The 21397-nt window shown below is 48.1% G+C and overlaps 1 protein-coding gene across 1 annotated transcript in view; it reads left to right on the forward strand.

Annotated features, from left to right (window-relative positions):
* The window catches only part of LOC131287336 (B-cell lymphoma/leukemia 11A), a 28268-nt gene extending 12839 nt beyond the window's left edge, over positions 1 to 15429 (forward strand). The window contains exon 5 of the mRNA XM_058316377.1: positions 12350 to 15429. Coding sequence (XP_058172360.1) covers positions 12350 to 15429 — 3080 coding nt within the window. The remainder of the gene's footprint in view (positions 1 to 12349) is intronic.
* The last annotated feature ends 5968 nt before the right edge of the window (positions 15430 to 21397 follow it).

The following is a 21397-nucleotide window of genomic DNA, read 5'->3' on the forward strand; positions in this document are numbered from 1 at the left end:
AACCGAAGGGTCAGACCGGATGCAATTTACTTTCCGGCCCAGAAGCGGGCGACATCGCATCGTTGACTGCAGATGGTCATCATCTTTGGCGAGACGGCGAAGAAAAAGGGGTGGAAAACATCGTCAAGCACATGCCACTCATACGTGGCCAGGGAGAACTGATTCCGGTTCAACAAACGCAGACGGGTGTCCACATGCAAATCCTTTTTGCCAGCTTTGGCGAAGTAAAGTGGCGTTAATGCGTTCTGGTCAGCGAGCAGAGAGTAGTTAAATGCGTCCCTATTGTGAAGCCCGTTGAGGGAAAGCCTTAAACCGTGCTTTATTTTGCAGAATGGAAGAAATAAAAACACGCTCCAAGAACGCCGGGATGTGTTTGATCAACGTGGAAAGTAAAGCCGTGCGTTACGTTTAATGCCTTTAAACGTTACGCTTTCCGGCCTTTTCAAGGACACTACCAAACTCGAGCAAACATGGTCTCGAATTCTTTTCTTTTCCTCCGGTGGCCTGCGGGATGGCAGAAGGGAAGAGAACACCTTGGTGGTAGGTTTGGGGATTGTTTGCCGCCGGCCTAACTTCATTGTGTCCCGTAACACACCGGACAAACAGCTCCGAAGAGCCTTTTCCGTTTTCCATCCCCTCGTCGATGACGTCTCGACGTCGGTTCTCGGTTCTTGGCTGGCTATTGAAAGTGTCACGATTCTTCTGTTCGTTCGGATCGTGTCCACTTACATCGGAAAAGGGCGCGCCACACCGACCACCCTCGACCGCTCGGAGGACGTGGTGCTGTCAATAGGATCCCTGCTTTTCCGTTCGCCTCCCATTCCGATCGAAACACATCAAGTGGCCGTCCACCTTTGTGCATGCGGGATTCTTTGTTTCGTGCCTATGGGTAGATTAATGCCGGACACGACACCCATGGCCAGCTACTTGGCCTCTGAGGTCGCATCCACGTCGCCACACTCACGTCCCACGTCCGGCTTCCGGGGAATGTGTGTGTGTGTGTGTTTTTCTGTTTTCGGTTTTTCGTGACTTTTCGGTCATATCCTATCGTCGTGTGGCGTCGGTGGTGCACCATCGATTTCCCTCCAAAGGCCACAGGAAGTAATCCTATTTTCCCTGTTCCAGGGTCGTAGCCCTTTTTTCTTCTCCCTCTTAGTGTGTGGGAGGTGTATGTTTTTCTCGTCTTGTGTTGGGTGTTCTCTTTTCCTTTTATTTACATTGACTGCAATCCTGGCAGGTCGTCCCATACCTGAGTGGACTATGGAAAGATGGCTCACAAGAGTGTGTGTTTGTACGTGGAAAGGCTCAAACCATTAGGGAATGCAAATGAGCAGCGATGGATGTGGGCTAGGGTGCGTCATAATGACGCAAAGTCTCGGACAGCCCTGTCACTGGAAGCCACCGGAAGGACAGTAAGTTCCGGTGTTCCGTCACCCGGTGGATGACAAATGGGTTTGGGTGGCTCTATGAGACTTACGGCTTCAAACTGACACTTTCATCCCGTTCGCAAGTAAGTGGATTCGAAACAAGGGCATCCGAGAGAAAAATGATTCCTTGTGGTGAGAGGGGGTTTCCAGCGGAGGAGGGATGGCCGTTTTTACCGGTCACATGCTTGACGATACGCGTGTGAAGTGAGTGACTAAGGTGACTTACTTGATGACCAAGCACCGGAAAGCAACGATTGGCAGTGGCCTAAAACGTTCCAGAAGCCGAGTCCGGAAGTTGACCGCTGAGTGGTGTTGGGGTGCGGGGTGTCGTTTATCGTTCTCCAACGACGCACACTCCTGCGGGGCAAAGAGCAAGGGTTTTTTTTATGATGAACTGGAACGAGGCGATTCGTTTGGAATTTGTTTTGAATATGCCAACCTCCATTTCCATCATTTTCCACCCACCGTCGAGTTGAGTTGGAAGAGAAGGGTTTTTTTTATGGAATAACACTCTTTTCACACACAATTCTGCTTTTCTTTCGTCCCCCAATTTGGGTGGAAAATGAAAAAATAAAAATCCATCCTCCCCAAAGGCGACTCCTTCGGTCAATCCTACCCGGATGAGTAGCGTTTGATGGGGTTTGAATGTTTGCTCGCCTCGTTTTATGGTTATATTTTATTGCATTCGGAACAAGCTCTTGTGGTGTGTGTCTAGCCTGTAGTAGCTTGACCTCCCTTGCAGTGACATTGTTTTTTTTTTTTCTCCTTTTTCTCCCTTCGACTGTGCGGTAACTGGACCCTTTCCTCCACTCTACGGGGGAAAGCCGGCAGGGATTCTGTCTCTTGCAGCGGCTTCTTGTGGTGCATTGTTTCCTGGACGCCACCCGACGCGACCCCCACCTACCTGCCCCCCACCTCCTCTGATGATGGCAGGACACGGGCGAAAGGGTTTAACTGTTTTCGCTCGGTTTCGTCTTTCCGCTTCTTCAGCATATGGAAGCGGGCAGAGAAATATGCTCGCCATGCTCGGTCGATTTCGCAGCTTCTTTTGCAGACTATGGGGAGTTTTTTTTGTTTGGTCTCGCAGTCCGAAGTCGTTTTGCTTTTTCTGGTTTGTTTTGCCCTGCGGTTTTGTGGTACATCCGACTCCATATCCGCTGGCAAGTTACCAAACTGTTTGCATTATTTTTCACTTTCCATCGACTTTTCTGGACGCACGTTTGAGGCACGCAAGGATGTTGATGGGGGCAAAGGAAATTGTTCACTGACTTGTGGCCAGTTTACCCTCTTCTTTCTTTTGATTTTTCTTTTTCAATGAACAAGTTGTTAAGCACATTTGATAGGTTGGCACTAGAGAAGGTTGATTCGTACGACATTAAAGTTTATCGGAAAAAATTACCTTATCTAAGCTACTCCCCACTGGGAAGAGGATTATCTCACTCAATGGATAGCTGCAAGAGGTCGCCGTATACTAAAGAAAGGGATTCTAGAAATAGTTGTCCTAACGTAACACACTCCTCTCCCCGATCCTGGTGAACCCATCCCCGGGACGATGAAATTGACTGCCTTTTATGTGAAATCCTATTCCGGTTAAATAATATGAGATTTCCTTGGCGTATTATCCGCGCTCGGCTAATAGCCCTGCGTTGCCATTGTGCCTTGCAGCCCGTTTCCTACACCCCGTAGGTCCAAGGGCGGCTAAAGACCCGCTGCGACAGCCTAAGGTGGCTTAGTCCTAGCCATCGACGAAGGAACGGATCCTTTTCGCTCAATCCTTTCGATGTGCATGCTGCAAAATCCTCACTCGCGCGCTGGCCTCTTTGGAGCATCCGGGAAAAGGCCACCCTGCTGCCAGCGATGGTGTGGTAGTGGTGGTCCATTGGAAGGGAAATTAAAATGTCAATAGTAGTCCCCCGGAGGGACACGGCCATACGATCCCTTGAGGACGCGCCCACGTTCACACACACACACGCCGAATCCTTTTGGTCCATTCCTTGAGCCAGTTCGAACGAATGGACGGATGATGACGTCATGTGTCATGGCCAGCAGCGGAAGATGATAGCTTCTAGTTCATAGAGCTGCGATAAGACGCCCGGTCGCCATCTGTTCGTGACACGTCTTCTGGCTGTCGTCAAGCTCCTGGCGCGACTCCTCTCGAGGGTGGACGGGGCCGTAATCCTGCCGGTGGAAGATAATCCTTTTTCTCCTTACTCCTCATCTCACATCGCCAGGGATGTGCCTTTCGGTGATCGTCCTGTTGCGCCAGTGATATTTGTTTTTCTAAGATGGATGCTCCAAGCGGATCCGGCTTCCGGTTGATTGACAAACGAATGTAATTGATACGCACTCGTCAAGGGGAGACTGTTAAAGGATTGTCCTGATGGACACAATTAAAGACTGCGATTGTTACACGAATCCGGCGATGGGATCGTTTTTTATTAGTTCCTTTCCAAACAAAAAGAGTTTACTATTGATTTAATGTTAAACTTTTCGCATTCGTTAATATCGCATTAGGTTAATTTAGTCCCCTGTTGCGAACATTTTTTGACACATTGCCACTACACCGTTTGACAAATCCGGTGCTGGTCGCTTCCATCTCCAACCCTCACCCGATGTACCCCGATGTGCGGAGGGATTTCGGAAAAATGACGCAGCATCTGGCTGCATAAATTTATATTTTCCTCTGCGCTCGGCTCGCTCCTTCTCCCTTCTTACAGCAACCCGTTACGCCACCATAATCGAGCTCGAGATCATCAACATCATGCATCGCTCGGGCCGATGTAAAGGACGGCGTGGCGTAACCGAAAAAATCCAACGTTTTTATCCGGGCGCATTCAAAACCGGGTGCATACCCAGGGGGAGGAAGGTGGCAGTTGGTTTTCCAGCCGGTGGCGCACGCTGACGGGCCTGTCTGCGCGGGGGGAAACAACGGGCAAAGAAGCAAAACCAAACTGAAACCATCCCGAGGAGGAAAAAGAAAAACGCAGCTAGAAAGAGCATAATTTCACTTTCGAACAAAAGATCGACCCGCGCTTTCGGGCTGCATTCTTTGGCCGCGGTGTTTTGGTGTGTGTGTGTGTGTGCACCGGTAGCCGTGAAAATGAAACGAGTGTCCTTGTGTTCCTGGCCACCGTTGGCGGTGTGGTTTTTTGTTCCCGGTGTTTGTGGAATCGGTACGCTCGCTAACCTATTTATTAACCTTCATTTGATCCGCGTTTTGTGTCGCTCACAACGGGCTCAACGTGAGGTAGTTTACCCCTTCCGGAAAAGGGGTAAGTTTTTCGGCTCGACGCTCCGGGTGGTTACGCAGAACCAGCAGAACGACGCATAATGCACCAGAATCGCTCGTTCTGGCAATGAGAAGGGATGCACATGTGATGGATTTAATTTGATCTTCCATGTTGTTCTTGTCGTACTTTTGAGTTGCGTTTATGTTCAAGAAATTTTGTCAACTAAATTTTCTAAACTTTTTTCATTCCACAAACATTCAACATGTTAATGAATGGTAAATTACCAGGAACAAAACAAATCGTGCAACCAAAGGTCAATTTAAGTTTTTACCTTTTCCGGGTGCGTCGACGTATCGAAAGCGAAAGCATCAAACAGGAAGTGAAACTTTGTTGACTCAGAAAAGGATAAGGGAGGGGAGGAAGCTAAGGAGAGGAAACGACACGACACGGCAGGCGTCTGTCTCGGTTTGTCGGCTTGTCACCCGCCACTATCCTGGCCGCTTCACGGTTGACGGTATAAATATTAAAACCGTGTCGTCTCACGGCGTACTTATGTTAATTATCCGGCGATGCTTTAACAACCCCTTCGAATTACATCGGGGAAATCGAGGGGGTAGACAAAACAAAAAACTAAAAAAAAAACACCGCCGCGCTCGTGCCACGGACGCGGGCTCGGATGGGACTCGATTCAAATTAGGAAGGATTCATCGTTGCGTCTCGTTGTTTTCCTTCACGTTTTTTTTTCCATCGTCGCTGCTTCTCTGATTTCCGATGCGTCCCTTTCGCGGAGGTGATGGTTTCATTCCGGTTGTGTCGTGTTTTTTGCTCGTTCCGTACTTTTTTATGCCTCCCGAGCGCGCGCTTCATTGACGGGTTTCCGGTCGGTCGCGTTGTGGCTCCCGGTGGCTTCCCATCTTCGTTGGGTTTCACTTTACGGGTTGTACGTGAATAAACGGATGAACGGGTGTGACCGGAACCGGGAGGTTGACAATTAAACATCATCTTCTCCTCGGGCGGATGGATGCGGTCAGTAAGGCAGTGGAGACGATGGCAGGACACCATCACGCTCTCAGGAAGGGTTTACTAATGTTTGCCATCGTAAAGTGCGTCGGAAGCGGTCGGTGTTGAAAATGAATCTCCACTTCCGCTGCTCGGACGATGAATTCTCAACCTTTTCCGGAGCTTGCGGAACCCCTCGAAGAGGGTTAAGGGAACGATAAGCTGATAATGGCATCGGGGCGTGATGGCGGAGGGATAGTAAAATTGTACCCAAAAACGCAACAGAACCCCTTTAGGGGAGGCAGTAATAAAAAAAGAGGGGAAAACACCCTCACTCTCCACGCGGTCGCCTGTGAGCCACGTGAATGGGAATTCCTTTCCGGAAGTGATAACAATTTTTCGCTCTTCGGCAGATTAAAATCCCCCCGCCCGTCTCGGCACATCCGGGAGAAACGGATCCCACGAACCCTACCGTTGGCCGTTTGAGGTGGTCAGATTTTTTACCCCCACGTCAATGAAAGCCTAGTGAAAATAGATAGGAAAAAAAGGGTCAACAATATGTAAATCAATCCACCGGAACGACGCTACTCGGACGTGACTTTTCCGAGGAAAAACAACCACCGGCCCTCCGAGTCCTTACAGGCCACTTTGGCTTACTTACTGTGGATGTCCGGAATATTTCAAACCTAAATCACACACGTAAACCGGGAGGTAAATATTGCCCCAATGATTGAAAAATGCGAAAAATACCGGATTGTGGTTTGCGAGGTGATTTATTTATTTGCCCGAGCCTCCCCTAAAAGGAGCTTAGGAGGATTGGTTTCACATAACACCATCGACATGAAATGATAATGTGGTCGGAAAATGGATGGGAATGTAAATGTAACAACTCTAGGTCTTTGATTTTCACATTCAAACCTTAGAATTTTCTGTCCAAATGGTTTCGTTGGTTGAAGAAATTAGTCTTCCTGAAGCCTGATGTTTGAACTCGTTGGTTATACAACTCCGAACAGAAGCACAACATATGGACAGTGCGCGGAAAAAAATCATAAATTGTCTCCCATCGGGATGGCCATCCCGGAAGGACATTGAGAAAAAAGGGAAAAACAAAAACCAAACACATAACGATGACGATGAATCTTTTGTTTCCTTGCGACCAATCGTAGGATGATAAATGACGAACTTTCGGGAGGCGTTCTTGGGCGATCCTTGGAACCGGGTCCTTCACTTAGCGAGCAAACTCGTTTCCTAGGAAAGATCATTATCATCGCATCTTTCTTAACCGGTTCTCAACGGCGAGTCACGATCTCCGGGGTCCGTGCAGGATCTCCTACCCGTCCTGGTTGATTTATGAAAAAAAGCCAAACAAACCTGCCAGGGCAAGCCAAACCTTCTGGGTGCCCTATCTGCTGCCCTCTGTGTTTGCTTTGACACGACATTTTGGTGGGAGGATTGTGTTTATTTGTTGTTGTTTATTGCTTGATCGTGTAGGGATTTTTTTCCTTCCACTCTGACGTCTCACCTGTGACCCTTCTGATTTTTTATTATTATTATCGAACCGTCGTGTTCACCATTTGATCAGATGCTTTCGATTTCAAGATCCCCCGGCCGAGGCGACTGCTGGAGACTCTGCTTGTTGTACCAGCTGGCCCTGGAACCTGATGGGATCATATGCTCCGTCCTGTCCCGGGACCCCACTCTCGGATACGGAAGCGTCGACGTCCTCCCAGGGGATCGCGTTTTAGGCAGCCCGTGCCCAACACACGCACCTCATCGGATCACTTTCCCCTTTTCTTTCGAGATTCGTTTACTTTTCCGTGGTGTCTGTCGGTAGCTTTTTTACTCACCTCCCATTCACCTCTGCTCCTTCCTTCGGTCATAACCAAATCACCTGGCCGCAGCGCTATCTCCGGGTCGAAGTTGCGTCGAACGGGTTCCGCACGCGTGGTCCTGTTTGGAAAAAAGAGCGCGCGCGGCGTGCGCACGCGCCTCTGTCGAGCACACTTCAAAGGGGTTCCGGGGCGATCGTGCGCACGCTTTAAACCCTTTCCTTTTTTCATTTAGTTGTTTTTTGGGCCGATTTCAAAAGCAGCACGCTTGCGGAAGCGGATCTTCATCGGATCGTCGGATCTTATCCTTGCCCTTCCCCTCATGGTCATCTGTCGTTGTACCGAAATGAAAATGAAAGGCAAATAAGGTGCCCCTGATGGAAAGGGTGGAAAAAGGTGCTTTGGCAGCCGGGTTGCGCATGCCTGGAATGAGGAATAATTGTTTTTTTTTTGTCGTAGTTGAACCCTGTGCCACTTCAGGTCGGGCTTTAAATAATCGATCTAGGTGGTTGCGCATCAGTTTCCCTTTCCGCGAGGCTCGTGAAAAAAGCGAATTTGGAAAGGATAGTAAAAAACCACACCCAGAGGAAATAGACAAAAAAGGACGGGAGGTCATAAGAATTCTAGGGGGTCACTCATGTTTTTTTTTTTTATATATTAACGCTACCTGAATACACTCACCTACTCGTTCGTCCTGTAGAAGATCTCCATCGTCTGGGTCGCACCTAGTCGCGGTTGGACACATTCCTCCTTTCTGTGTGGGTGAAGGTTGGTGGTTGCTCGGTACAAACGCATCAGCATAATCGGCCCGGCGCACAATGGGTGTAATAACACTGAATTCGCCCCGTGTGGGCGCTATGGCGAAGGTCCACCGATGCAGACGTCCCTTCGCGTGGGGAGCTTTGTGTGTGTGTGTGTGAGGCGTCAGTTGTTCATTAATCTTTTCGCGCAAAGATGCTGTTTGCAAGCCAGAAAACTAACAGAAAATCCTGCAACACGTGGCACACCTTAAAATCGATGTGCAATCAAAAATGAAACGTGCTCGGAAAAGGAACAAAAACGAGTCTCTATGGAATGCGTCCCATCCGGGGAAGATCCGACGGGGGATCTGCGATGCGTCGACGGTGTAGACATTATCGGCCAGTCGAACAGCTCAAGCCGAGTGTGTGCAGCGATGACAGCTTCTTCTTTGTCTCCTCCACGCAAAGAGAGTTTACATGAGCATCGTCTGAGGAGGAGAAGGCCAAAGAGTGGTGAAGTAAACAATACCCACGGAAAATTGCCACGTCGATCGGTTTGAATCCATTCTCCCCGCCCCGGACTCCCTTCGATCACGGTGGATCGTTGCCGACCAAACTGTCCACGATGGTGGCGAACCTAGTAATTACAGGATTTTGCACCGAACGGGGCGTGTGCGCCATGTCGCGGTTATGTCTTACTTTAGATTGTCGAGCATTCTTTCCCTCTTTCTCTCTCTCGCATGCTGCATGATTAATTTGCCACATACGAGATCACACACACACACACACACACAACCTCTTCGACTCGTGGACAGTCTCGCCAGGGGACCTTCTTCGGGTCCGCGCAACAGTGGTGCGATATTTGCAACCCGAGACCCCCACGACGGTTGATGGCCGGGCAATCAACTTGGCAACACGATGCGTGCGGAGTCGCTGCGTTGGCGTACGGAAAACAATGACATTATTGTTTCCGACTTTTCCCGCATTATCGTCACCAGGTTGTAGAGTGGAAGCCCATTACTCTGGCGTGTGGCAGGAATAGTTTGGCGTGAGGTTCGTCGACCCAGTTCTGTCATCCCTGGCGGGACTAGTTTGGACATAATCACACAGACGGTGGCGATTGTGATCGATCGTGTGTTTTTTTCTTCTTAAATAACATGAATTAACAATGTGACGTCAAATAAAAAATAAAAGATATATCTGTCACCCTAACTGAGATTGTCCTGGCGCTTGGTAGTCGCGAAACACACCCGATTATTGGCCGTGATAAATGAAGTGAAAATCGTGTCCAATTTTGCTTTAAAGTAACAATAAAATGTAGTCCATTCCTGTGTCGCAACGATGAAGAGTGAAAGAGAAAGAATCGAAATGGTTTCAGTAAAGCCACACATGATGCCTAAAAAACCTATCATAAATGTTGTGGCCAACTGTTTCATCCTCCTTCTGGCCCTTATTTTTTCTCTAGCCCTCCCCCTGCGCGTTCGGTTGTTGCGATTTTTAGGATAGCAAAATCAACAACGCATGGATTTAAAAAAAAAGAAAGCATCCAAAATCTGTCCTTCCCGAAGGCGGGGTACGTATCGCTACCGTACGTGCCCGGAATGGTGGAGTGGCATTGAAAATGTGTCGAACGCGACCGAAGAGCAGCAATTTGGAAACGGCTTTTCCCCCTCGTCGACAAAAAGCCAGCTCCGGACGATACTGATTAAGTCTTGTTCGGACAATAAAATAAATGTTCTCGCCAATGTCCTTTGGTTTTTTGTCTCTACACACACTCGCACACATGTACATTGAAGTACATTTATCATGTGTCGTATCGAAAGTGATTACGAATCATTGATCATATCAAGCGTGCTTGTTTGCTAGCCAACGTGTTCGAGGTCCAATTCCCGGGTGGGCGGAGGTGTGAAAATTATCTCCCAAACCCCAAATTCAATTTTCCAACCGACGCCCATGTTCCGTTCGTGCATGGTCAATTGGTTATGGTAGTTTTACAATTATCCAACGGTAGGCAGTAAGAAGCTACCGAGCTGTCGATTTTAAAGGAAAATTGTGTTGAAGGGAAAAAACTCCGGCCACTTTTACCTATTTTCTTGATGGCTTAACGAGAGGCACGGACGTCCTGTCGCCCTCGTTATGCTCGGGATGGGATGTGGTAGTTTTTTTTTGTCACTAAAAAATTACATTTGACACACGAAAAACACACGAGGTTATTCCAGCTGACCGTGGGTTGCGGTAATGGTGTTTAAGGGCTGTTGTTTTTTTAATAAAACACTATAAATTTCCATAAGGCAATATAAAAATGGAAAGTCCCCTGTTTTTCTACACGGCACCGTCCACTCCTCGCACCCTGTCACACATGTGAATGTTAGTGTGTTGGTTTGTGTGCGTTTTTACAGTGCACAGGGTGGTACTCGATGGTGGGGCTCGGAAAATTCACCACGAGGCCACGATGTGATGGGAAGGGAGAGCAGCAGCGTGCACTCGCAACGCTCGATGGATGGATCCTTGGTGGGAGGAAGTGACTGAAGGATGCAACTGTGTGGGGGGAGGGGGAAATAAAACGATTCCCGGAACCATCTGCTGCGCGTTGGCCATCCACCGGTTTCTTTGTGTAAGGGAATGCCACCTTTTTTCCCCTACGCCATACGTACGCCTTTTCCCGGAGGCTGCAGAAGAGACGTAGGGTCCGGAAGAAAAAGCAGAAGCCCATCGACCATTGGCCCATTGGCTCGGGCTGAAACTGAGGGGGGGGTGGGAGGGGGGCTAAGGAGAAAAAGAAAAGGAAAACGACAAACCACCATCCATGTGTCCGGGCTGTCCGCTCATTTGTATTCAAATGATGCCCACGAGCAAATGCGTGTATGTGTCTAACGCGGGGGGAAAATGTGTGCCCATCCGTTGGGATCGATGGGAAGAGTCCTTTGGAAATCTCCCCAAGGTGGGCGGCTGTGGGGAGAGGAACGGTTTCCTTGGCTTAGAAAATGGACGGTCCGATGTGTGATGTTTCGAGCGCAGGCTCTTGGGGAAGCTTTTTTCTTTCCTCCGGGAAAAACACGGACCATGTGCAGATTATGGACAGTTTACGCATAAGATTGAAGGTCCCACGTACGAAGGACGGTGTTAACTGTAGGTGTTTTTAAAAGTATATATTACACAAAGCTGTTCTGTTTTTAACACAAGACAAATAAAAACGCTCCTCATTTTTCTTTGGAAAACCTCAACCGGTGGTCAGTTATCAGTTAAAAGTGTCGTTGTGTGACTGCGGAAAAATGACAAACACGAACTCGAAGCTATTTTTTAATTAAAAACCAGCACCAGGTTCTTGCAAACAATGCAATCTGCAGTTGCGTTGCGACAAAGAATGTGGCTTTCCGTCCGTTGCACCCCCCGTGTTCTATTTTCCAACCAATCGCACATACGCACACGTGTGTTTGTTCACAGGAACTGCGAATTAACGAACCTTTGAGCCGATTTTTGTGTGTGTTTTTTATGTCGTTTTCCCCCTCCTTCCTTAACCACCCCACCACCCGTCCCGTAACTGCATATCCACCGACACCGAGCGGTGCAATTTATAAACAGGACATCGACGCAAACGACGAATGTAAATAGCGCTGCGTTCCGTGTGTTGTTCCGCTCGCTCTTTGATGCAGTTTTTCCGTTGCGCGGGCCAGGCTTAATCCATGTCGGCGGACATCCTCTTCAGCCGGGCCGCGTCCCGGTTGCCTCGCTTTTGGCAAAGAATTCGTTCATCAACCGCCTGCATTCCTCTCCACGTTTTGGGGCAGTCCCGTTTCCCACAGGGGTTGGAGGTTACAAATATTTATATCATTCGCCCGTTCGTTTCGTTTCCCAATGCCTACTATATCAAAGGAAAACAAAACCAAAAAAAAACTGAGCATCCACTGTAGGGCGAAATGTCGAATTCGATATGAAATACTTTGATGTGATGGGCCACCCAGCGATCACGGGGTAACACCGCTGGCGGAGAAGAGCTTATGTTATTTGTGTCATGTATATGACCAAAACAAAAAATAATCCTTTCGTTCCTGGCGTGCCACAGTATGTTTCATAACTATATGTTTTATTTTTCGTTCTCTTCCTGCTCTCTTCTCTCCGCGCAGAACCCAGCAATTACGTGTGCTCGACGTGCAAAACCAAGTACCATTCGGCATGGCGGCTCGTACAGCATGTCCAGCACGCCCACGGCGTGAAAATCTACGTGGAGTCGCTGGCTAGCACCGGCAACCAGGATGGAGGAGCCGCTCCGACCGAGGACTCCGACGCGCCGGAATCAGCAGCAGCCTCCGATGAAGCTACGCCACGAGACGAACCTGAAACGATCTGCTCGGAACGATGCGCGACCGACACGAGCGAGATGCTTCCGGTCGATAGTGCGTCACCAGCGATCACCACTTCTCCGAGGCCAGCATCACGGTGTGCGAGCCGTAGCCGAAGAGATGTCTCGCTGGACACGACCACTGAAGAGAAGGACCAAGCACGTGACGTTCGGGAAAAAGACTCCCAAGAGAAGGTTACGATGAACGGTGTGGAGAGGAAAGAACAGAGGGTGCTTAACGGAGATGGGTATGGGTCCGACGAGGAGATCGAGGTGCGACCGAAGCGGACCAAGTTGTCAAATGTAAGCAACAGCAGCTCGGACGGTGGCGAAGGTAAAGTGTCCACCGGCAGCCCGAAAGAGGTGATAGCCTTATCGCTCACGAGTCCACAAGCGCTGATGGCACCGTCCGCCGCTTCGAGGCAATCGACCACACCGCAACCTCCGTCTATGCAGTCCCCTTCGCACCATCAATCACCACCTGCCTCGAGTGTTCCCGCCTCGAGCAGCGCGATGGCGACGGTCACGACTCCCATCACGACCACTCCGGCGCGTTCCGAATCGACACAGAGTTTGCCACCGCCGGGATTGCGCGGCCATCACACACTGTTGCCCCCGCCGGAGATACACCAGAATCCGTTCGGACTGCTACGAATGCCCCACCATCCGCACAACCCGCTGTTCGGGCGGGCGGCTCACCATGATTTCCGCATGGAACACCTCATGTCGGAGCAGTTCCGGAACCACGGCCTGAACCTAGCAGCCGCCGCCGTTGCCGCGGCTAACCAGCTGAAATCGCACAGCCAACCGTTTACCCCCGCCACCGGAGCGACCGCCTCAGAGCGGCCACCATCGGCGGGAGCGGCCGCTGCAGCCGCCGCCGCCCTCACCCTCACACCGGGCGTGCCGGGATTGGAGCCGCACATGGACTACTACTCGCAGCGGCTTCGACAACTGGCCGGCACGACCAGCCCCGGGGCGAACATCACCTCCAACTCGTCCAACTCGCCCAGCCCCCGCAAGCAGCCACACTCGCCGTCGCATTTCGCCAGTCCCTCGCCCTCGCAGCTCCCACCCACGCCACTCACCAACAACTCGCGCCCGCAAAGCCTTACGCCGCCGGAGAAGCACACTGAGCTGGGGCTGGACGCCGGTAGCCTCATGGCCAATACGCCCCGCTCGGCGTCGACGCCGCCGAATAAGCAGAGCCAGCACCACAACCACCAGGCGTCGGACGGTGCGCTCTACTCGTGCGACTTCTGCGGCAAGAAGTTCCGATTCCAGAGCAACCTGCTCGTCCATCGGCGGACGCACACGAACGAGCTGCCGTTCAAATGCACCAGCTGTGACTTCTCGTGTGCGCAAGCGTCCAAGCTGAAGTCGCACATGAAGCTGGTGCATTCGCGCACCCGACCCTCGGTGGCCATCAGCGAACCGGACACGGCGAGTAACGTGGACTCGATCGAGAGTGACTCGGACGATTCGGACCACGACCTGATGGACGCGGATGATCTCGATGCGGATGGGCGCGACGGTGAGGATCGGCATATGGCGCACGATGGTGACGGTGAGGACGACGACGACGACGAGGACGATGATGAGGACGATGAGGCGGAGGATCTGAGTATGAGCAGCACCCAGAGTCAGTCGAAGAAAGACGGTGGCTCGCTGCAGATGTCCACGTCGCTTGTTGGCGAGCTGATGGATAAGTTCGGACTGTCCAACATCGCGCAGTACTCGGAGGCGTACAAGCAGGCCCTACAGGAGTCCGGTAACGCACTCAAGCTGCAGCTGACGAGCAAGGATCGGGACAACAACAACAGCGCCATGGCCATCCCGGGGTTGGCGGAAAAGCTGAACGGATTGCCGACGGCGCTGCGGATCAAGGAGGAGTTGGCGAAGAACATGCTTCAGCACCACAACCCTCAGCTGCCCCAGGTACCGCTGTTCAATCCTTTCGAGAACCCGTTCGAGGCGTCCAAGCGAATGAAGCTGGAGGGTGGTGAAAGCTGGTGGGGCATCCCCGGACTGCACCGGAACGAGTCACTGTTCGAGAACATGAAACCGGGTCGTGACGGAGGAGTGCGAGGCCCTTCCGGCGGTGGAGGATTGCTTCAGCCGATGATGAAGAAAGAGAGTAAGCTGCGCAATGACACGTGCGAGTTCTGCGGGAAGGTGTTCAAGAACTGCTCCAACCTGACTGTGCACCGACGGAGTCACACCGGAGAGAAGCCGTACAAGTGTGAGCTGTGTTCGTATGCCTGCGCCCAGAGCTCAAAGTTGACGCGCCATATGAAGACGCACGGGCGGCTCGGGAAGGACGTGTACCGGTGCCGGTTCTGCGAGATGCCCTTCAGCGTACCTTCCACGCTCGAAAAACACATGCGCAAGTGTGTCGTAAACCAGGGCAAACTGCAACAACAGCAACAGCGTGAACTGCAGCAACTCCAGCAGCAACAGCAGCAACTGCACCATCAACAATTAGCCGCCCAGCAAATGGCCGCCGCCGCCGCAGCCGCCGCACAGCGTGACCGCGACCATCATCGCGACCGTGAACGTGATCGGGATCGTGAACAGCACCACCAACACCTGCACCATCAGTCGCAGCAGCAACAGTCGGCGGCCATCCTAGCAGCCGCCGCAGCCGCCTCACCATCCCATGCCGGAGCGCCTCAAATACCGCCCGGCTTACTGTTGCCTCCACTGCCAGCCGCCGTCGCAGCAGCCGCCGCCGCAGCCGCCGGCGTCTCTCCGACGGACGAAAACCTCACGTCCGGATCACCCTCCAGCTCGTCGTCATCAGCCGCCGCTGCAGCAGCCGCCGCCGCAGCCGCCCTTATGAAGGAGGAGGCAGCATCGGCATGACTTTACCCTCCCTGGAGTGCGTACGAGCTACCCCCCAGTCGAATGATGTCCCGCATTTACTAGCCGCCAGTTCGGCTGCAGTCGCCAACGCCCTTGACCCTGTCGGCCGCCCGCTTCGAGGAGCGGCGGACGATCGGGCACGGCATGCCAAACGGGGGAAATGCGCTGCTGTCGATAAAACCACCAACACAACCACTACCACGCATGCCCTGACGGTCGTCCACCACTCCCTGCGTCACACTTGTGCCGGCAGAGCACGCCGGTGGCCGACGGGACAGTTTGGCGGCTGAGCTACTGGCGGCTAGGGAACAGTCGCATCCGCAGGAGCGCACGATATAAGCAAAAGGTGATCGATAAAACAACAAAACCATACCTTTTTATTGTTTTTCTAGAGGCATTCATACCAAAGTTACAGTACTTAGAGTGTAGCCAGACGGCTAAGTAGCTGGCGGCTGAGTTCGGTTTGGATGAATTTTTTTTCCACCGATCTCGAGATGTCTTTCCAGTCCTGGCGGGCTGGAACTGAATCAGTTCCCCCCACCTGTCCCAGCTGTTCGTATTTCTCATTCGAAACATAGTGTACATAATAATTTTAGCAGTTTCCCTACATCGACGTTCACACGTTCCCCTCCCTTCTTCCAGCCGGACCAGTCGGGTAAAAAGAAAAAGATTAAAAAGACGAACAGGAAACAGAAAGGCATTTATCTTAGATTATAGCATAAAATCGAGGAACAGAAAAGGAAAATGGGATTGCGTCGGAGTAAAAGACGCGAGAGATAAAGAGAGTTAAAGGTTAAAGCACGTCTCTGTGGTGTGCCGTACAAGAGCACACTCGAGAAGTACAGTGTACAGTATTTTAAGCGATGATAAAAAGCAAAACCCCAAGTATAAAACAACAGTAAAAAGAAATAAGAACAATAAACCTAAAATGATACCCTATGTAAAGGCAATTTAAAGTGGTGTAATAAGTAGAATGAATTGAACGAAATAAGCAACCGCGCATCTTTGAAAAGCATTAAAACACACACAAGGCGTTGGGAGGCAGGTAGCATAAAGGACGATAGGAAAATTTATGGATGTCTCGTGTGGATGTGTGCAACTAGGTAGTATGCACGAGTGCACCACCAGTGAGGATGTTGGCCAGTAGTATTTAATATTTTCGAAACGTTTTTTTAATGCTGTTATTTTGTTGAGGTGTACTCTCCGGCCCTGTTTTCTTTTAGGCAAATTGAGGAAGAGGTCCGTTTTTCAAGCACAAGAAAATGGAGGACACAGTGTACGATTATCTAGTTTGGCCTTAATTCGATCAATGTTTTAGCCTTTATTTGTGGCATACCTCCGATGAAAAACACTGTAAACGTTTCTTTTGTTCTTTGTCTTTCTTTTCTTTGTTTGTTTAGCCTCTGTTGACCGTTTATGCTTACATTAATGTGTTAGGATTTATGAATGATTGAACTTTCTTTAGCACCCTAATTGGGAAATTGTAAAAAAAACCTTCTTTGAAGCACCCTGTATAATATAGCATAAGAATGCAACAACTATATTATTTTATCTTGTGCATTTTACTTTCCATAACAGTACGGCATAAGTTGTGACACCGTGCGATTGTTTCCTTCATCTTACTTTAAGACTGATTAAGCATGATAAATTGCCTTTGGCCTTCTTTTACATGATATGTGTTTTTTTTAAATTACTTAATCAGCAATTAGAGCGGACCCGTGGCAGCTAGGTTTGTTTCCATTTATGCATATATTTATTGAAAATCCACTGATTAAGTGCGGACTTTTCTAAGAACTTCAAGCGTATGCGTCGCTAGCAAAGAAAGCTAAACAATTCCTTTCAACCGATTTTCCAACGATCCCGGTCATGTCAGAGGTGAAAAGAATTGTTTACCCAGCTGTAATTCCGAGGAACTCCTTGCAGGGCTGTTCTTTTGATAGACTCTGTAAACATTGTGCGAAAATAAAGACGACACAAATTATTGAACAATGGTAAAACATGTTTTTCATTCTTTCAGTTTAGCATGTAATTTGTTACTTATTTACACTCGTGTTGCATTTTCGTTTTGTACATTCCTCAAGTGATGAGACAAGTCTTTGCTGACTTGAAAACTCGCAGCGCAACATAAACTCTTTCTTTAGCAGAAAGCAAAGAGTGAGACGAAAAAGACGGAAAAAGAAAAGAAACATCCTTGACATGGTAAAACGGCACCGGGGAAAAATTGTTCTAGTGACTCTCAACAAGAAAAAGATTCCTATTAAACATTATGAATTTATATAAATGTACAAATTGGAGCTAAGTGTATGACGTACCGGCCGTAACATGACCAGCGGGGATAGTTTAAGAGGATAGGAAGATTTAAGACATCCCTTGGACAACCTAGCGTCTATATATGAGTCGTTAGTGGAGGGTCATAAGTCGAAAAGTGCGGCGAACATTTTTTTAAAAGGACAGTAAATTATAAAACATAATTAGATCACCCATTGGTGAAATTTATTGGGTAGAAAAAAGTGAAGTGATGGTGCACATACGTAGGCATTATAAACACAACATACTAAAGAGACAAACAAATACCAGAAAATGAAGAAATAGTGACTCTCACAGATCGTTTGAAACATTAACATGTTCTCTGATGTGAATTCCGATGCAGAACGTGTTCATGCACAACGTTCTTTTAGAAACAGGCGAAGCAACAAAAGGCAATTAATAGAGTTAAATAAACATCTGAGGTTTGTAACCCAACCGTCGACTAGTAAGAAAGAGCCAGTCTTAGGTTCATTCCAAAATCATCGGTGAATGAATAAAACAGATAAAATTCAAAATGAAAAAATTGTACAGAAAATCTACAATCTTACAAATCCCACGGAAAAGCATTGAAATGTGCTAAAAGTGAATAAAAACAATTCCCAAAATAAAGAAATCACCTATATTGTATAACGAAGACGGAGAAACGTACTTACTGAAAAAAGGGTAAATAAAACTATAAATGTTTACAAAAATTAAATCTTGTGTCATTGTTCAGGGATTGTTCAGTATTTCCGAAAAAGGGTAAATTTCTTTAAATGTGCTCTCTCAGTTTGATTTTTTAGAATTTTCATCATTTTAGCTTGAACGGTAAGTAGTTTAATGTTTGAATCATTAACATTTTCATTGTATATTGATAAAAAGGACCATTGTTTAGAGCAGGTGTCGGCATTTCCCTAAAGGGCCAGATGATTAAAAGGAAACTGAAACCGCGGGCCGGATACCTGAAACGTAGACTGAATATTTTCAAAGCAGTAACCTTTGTAATGGAATATCATCTTTCTAAATAGTAAAGTTAGAACATCGCCCCATGAGCGCCGGGGCTCACCACCTCGACGGCGTGGGTTCGAATCCCAACCGAGACCGGACCCTCCCCTGTACGAGAGGACTGACTATCCACGTACAACAGGGAAACAAGTCTCGTAAGCCCTTAACGGGCAGGCATGACCAAGAGGTCGTTACGCCCAGAAGAAGAAATAGTAAAGTTACATAAAAAGTGGTAAAAGATAAAATATTTGAAATTTTAGTATTAAACTTTTTAAAACATTTTCATACTTGTTTTTGTTGAATTTTGATTTTGAATCCCAACATATAACAGGAACACCTCGTTCAACAATTTTAATCTTCATTTTTGGCAAAAAATCAAACCTGACAAATCCGACAATAATTTAGATGGGTTTTATGTATGAACCACGAAAATTTTCTTACGGGCCGGATAAAATCAGTTGGCGAGCCGGATTTGGCCCGCGGGCCGGACTTTGCGACCCCTGGTTTAGAGAACAAACTCAGTTCGTTTATTTTAAATTATTTGGGAAAACGTTTGAGCTTATAATCTACACAAAAACTTTTAAAAAGTAATGCGGATTGGTTTCGACAAATCATCAATGATCAATAAATTTTACAGGAAATTCATGAACCGTTAAAAAGCGATCGATTATTTGATCTATAAGATCGTTGCCCCGAAATATATGCAACACAATCAACACGCATTTTAAGACCCTAGACCTCTGTCTACACCTCGGTCATCTGGCACATCTTTCTGTAGCCACCTCGTCCAAAGACCTTACACGAACCGGTAATTTAGCCGGTTGGACAGGGGTCATTGAACCGGGAACCCTCTAGCGGCCGGGACGATCAACGATCAACGATCTGGTTCTGATCTATGATCTCAGATTTATTTAAATGAACTGATTAAAACGGAAAATGGATCGCAAACTTTCGACAATCACTTAAGTGCAGGATTATGTAAATACCTGTCTACGATATTTTCTTATTCCAAACCGAATTGGGTTATTATTGGAATAGGAACCTATCGTGCTGGATAAATACAGTTAAATTAACTGATGGATGGCTTTAGAATCTAACGTTTTAATTCTAAAATAGTTTTGCTCACTATGCTCTTCTTTTCTACTAGAAAGTTTGTATTATGCTTGATGTCGAACGAACTCAGCTCAACTTCATATTTTTAGTTTGTTTTCTGTGTATTGATCCAGCACGATAAGTTCCTATTTATTTTACACTTTCACACAATTAATTTTAATGACACAAAGCCCCACGCTCATTCAAGTTAGCTGTTTGCGATTTTTGGCAACATCCTGTAAAATATTTTGTCATCGTTTATAAGTAGCTCATTGCCAAAACACTTTGTCTGAACAGCCTATGTCGATTACTTTACGATCACTCTTAATTGGTCCATTTTCTGGTTCATTTTACTGGACCAATGTTGTGGAATGGAAATTCATGGTCACTTATAATGAAATCTTGGAGCATCAGAGGAAACTTATCGCGCTGCGTAATCTATTCAACGCGAAGAACGATGCCCGGGAAGAGTCATTGGCACATTCTGGACGATGAACATAAAAATATTGATCCTTGTATTGATAGTCGGTATCGTACATAAGAGACAAATAATTGGTGATGAGATAGGTGCAAGGTCTTGTGACTACCTGATGTTCCATACTTTCAGTTTGCTCTATCCTATGGATTCCACTCTTACGGAAAGAGTTGCCTTTTGCTGCTAAAGCTATTATTTTTGTGTTTAGCTTGGTGTACGCTTTACGGCTTCAATCGAAACATGAAAGCAACCATTCCGCCACACGACCATTAATTATGTCAAACCACATGTGACAAATACATCGCTAATGACAATGAGCCGGATATCCTTTTCAGTTGGCAATGTCATTTGTCACTCATCGTTCACGCATTAGCATACGCGGTCGCCACTTTCGACTCCCCGTCGAACGAAGGCGTTTTCCACAGTTTTACGCGTATTTCGACCTTCGATAAACGACTGCCGGCCGTTAAGGGAGGCCCACTGGAAATACAATACGTACATCATGTTCGCAAAGAAGTGCCATTGAACGTGCAAACCACCCAAGATTTCGTATGACGTACTACGAAAAGTTCAGAAAATCATCCGATTTAATTACTGCCCCACCATTTCGTTGGCCGGTGGGTTTTCTTCTGGCCGGGGTTTCACGAATCGATAAGGAGTTAGCATCGAAGCGGACTTGCGCCCCAAACCCGTCGGGAAATGGTGAACAAAGAAAAACGATTTTCAATACGGTATAAGAACGAGACCTTTGGCCAAAGTCTTATAAGAACTTGGTCCCCGCTCGTGGCCCAATGCGTGTGAAACAGTATATGTGTGCGTGTGTGTTTTATACGATTAGTAAAAACCGAGGTGATCCTTTAGAAAAACGATTCCATGTTCAGCCTTTCCCCCCCCCCCCCCTCACCCCCTCCGAACATACCAAGCATTGCAAATACGCCGTTTGCGATGATGACCACCAACACAAGCATACACTCAACGTATATTAATAATTTATTACGACTGGATCACTTACGCCGCCTGTGTTTTTCGCGGCATTAAAAAAGTAGCAAAAGGAAAAACCATAACAACCAACACACATGGGAACGGACGAACTGAAAACGGGTCTGCACA

The sequence above is a fragment of the Anopheles ziemanni genome, chromosome 3 (genome assembly GCF_943734765.1).
Source record: "Anopheles ziemanni chromosome 3, idAnoZiCoDA_A2_x.2, whole genome shotgun sequence".
NCBI lineage: Eukaryota > Metazoa > Arthropoda > Insecta > Diptera > Culicidae > Anopheles > Anopheles ziemanni.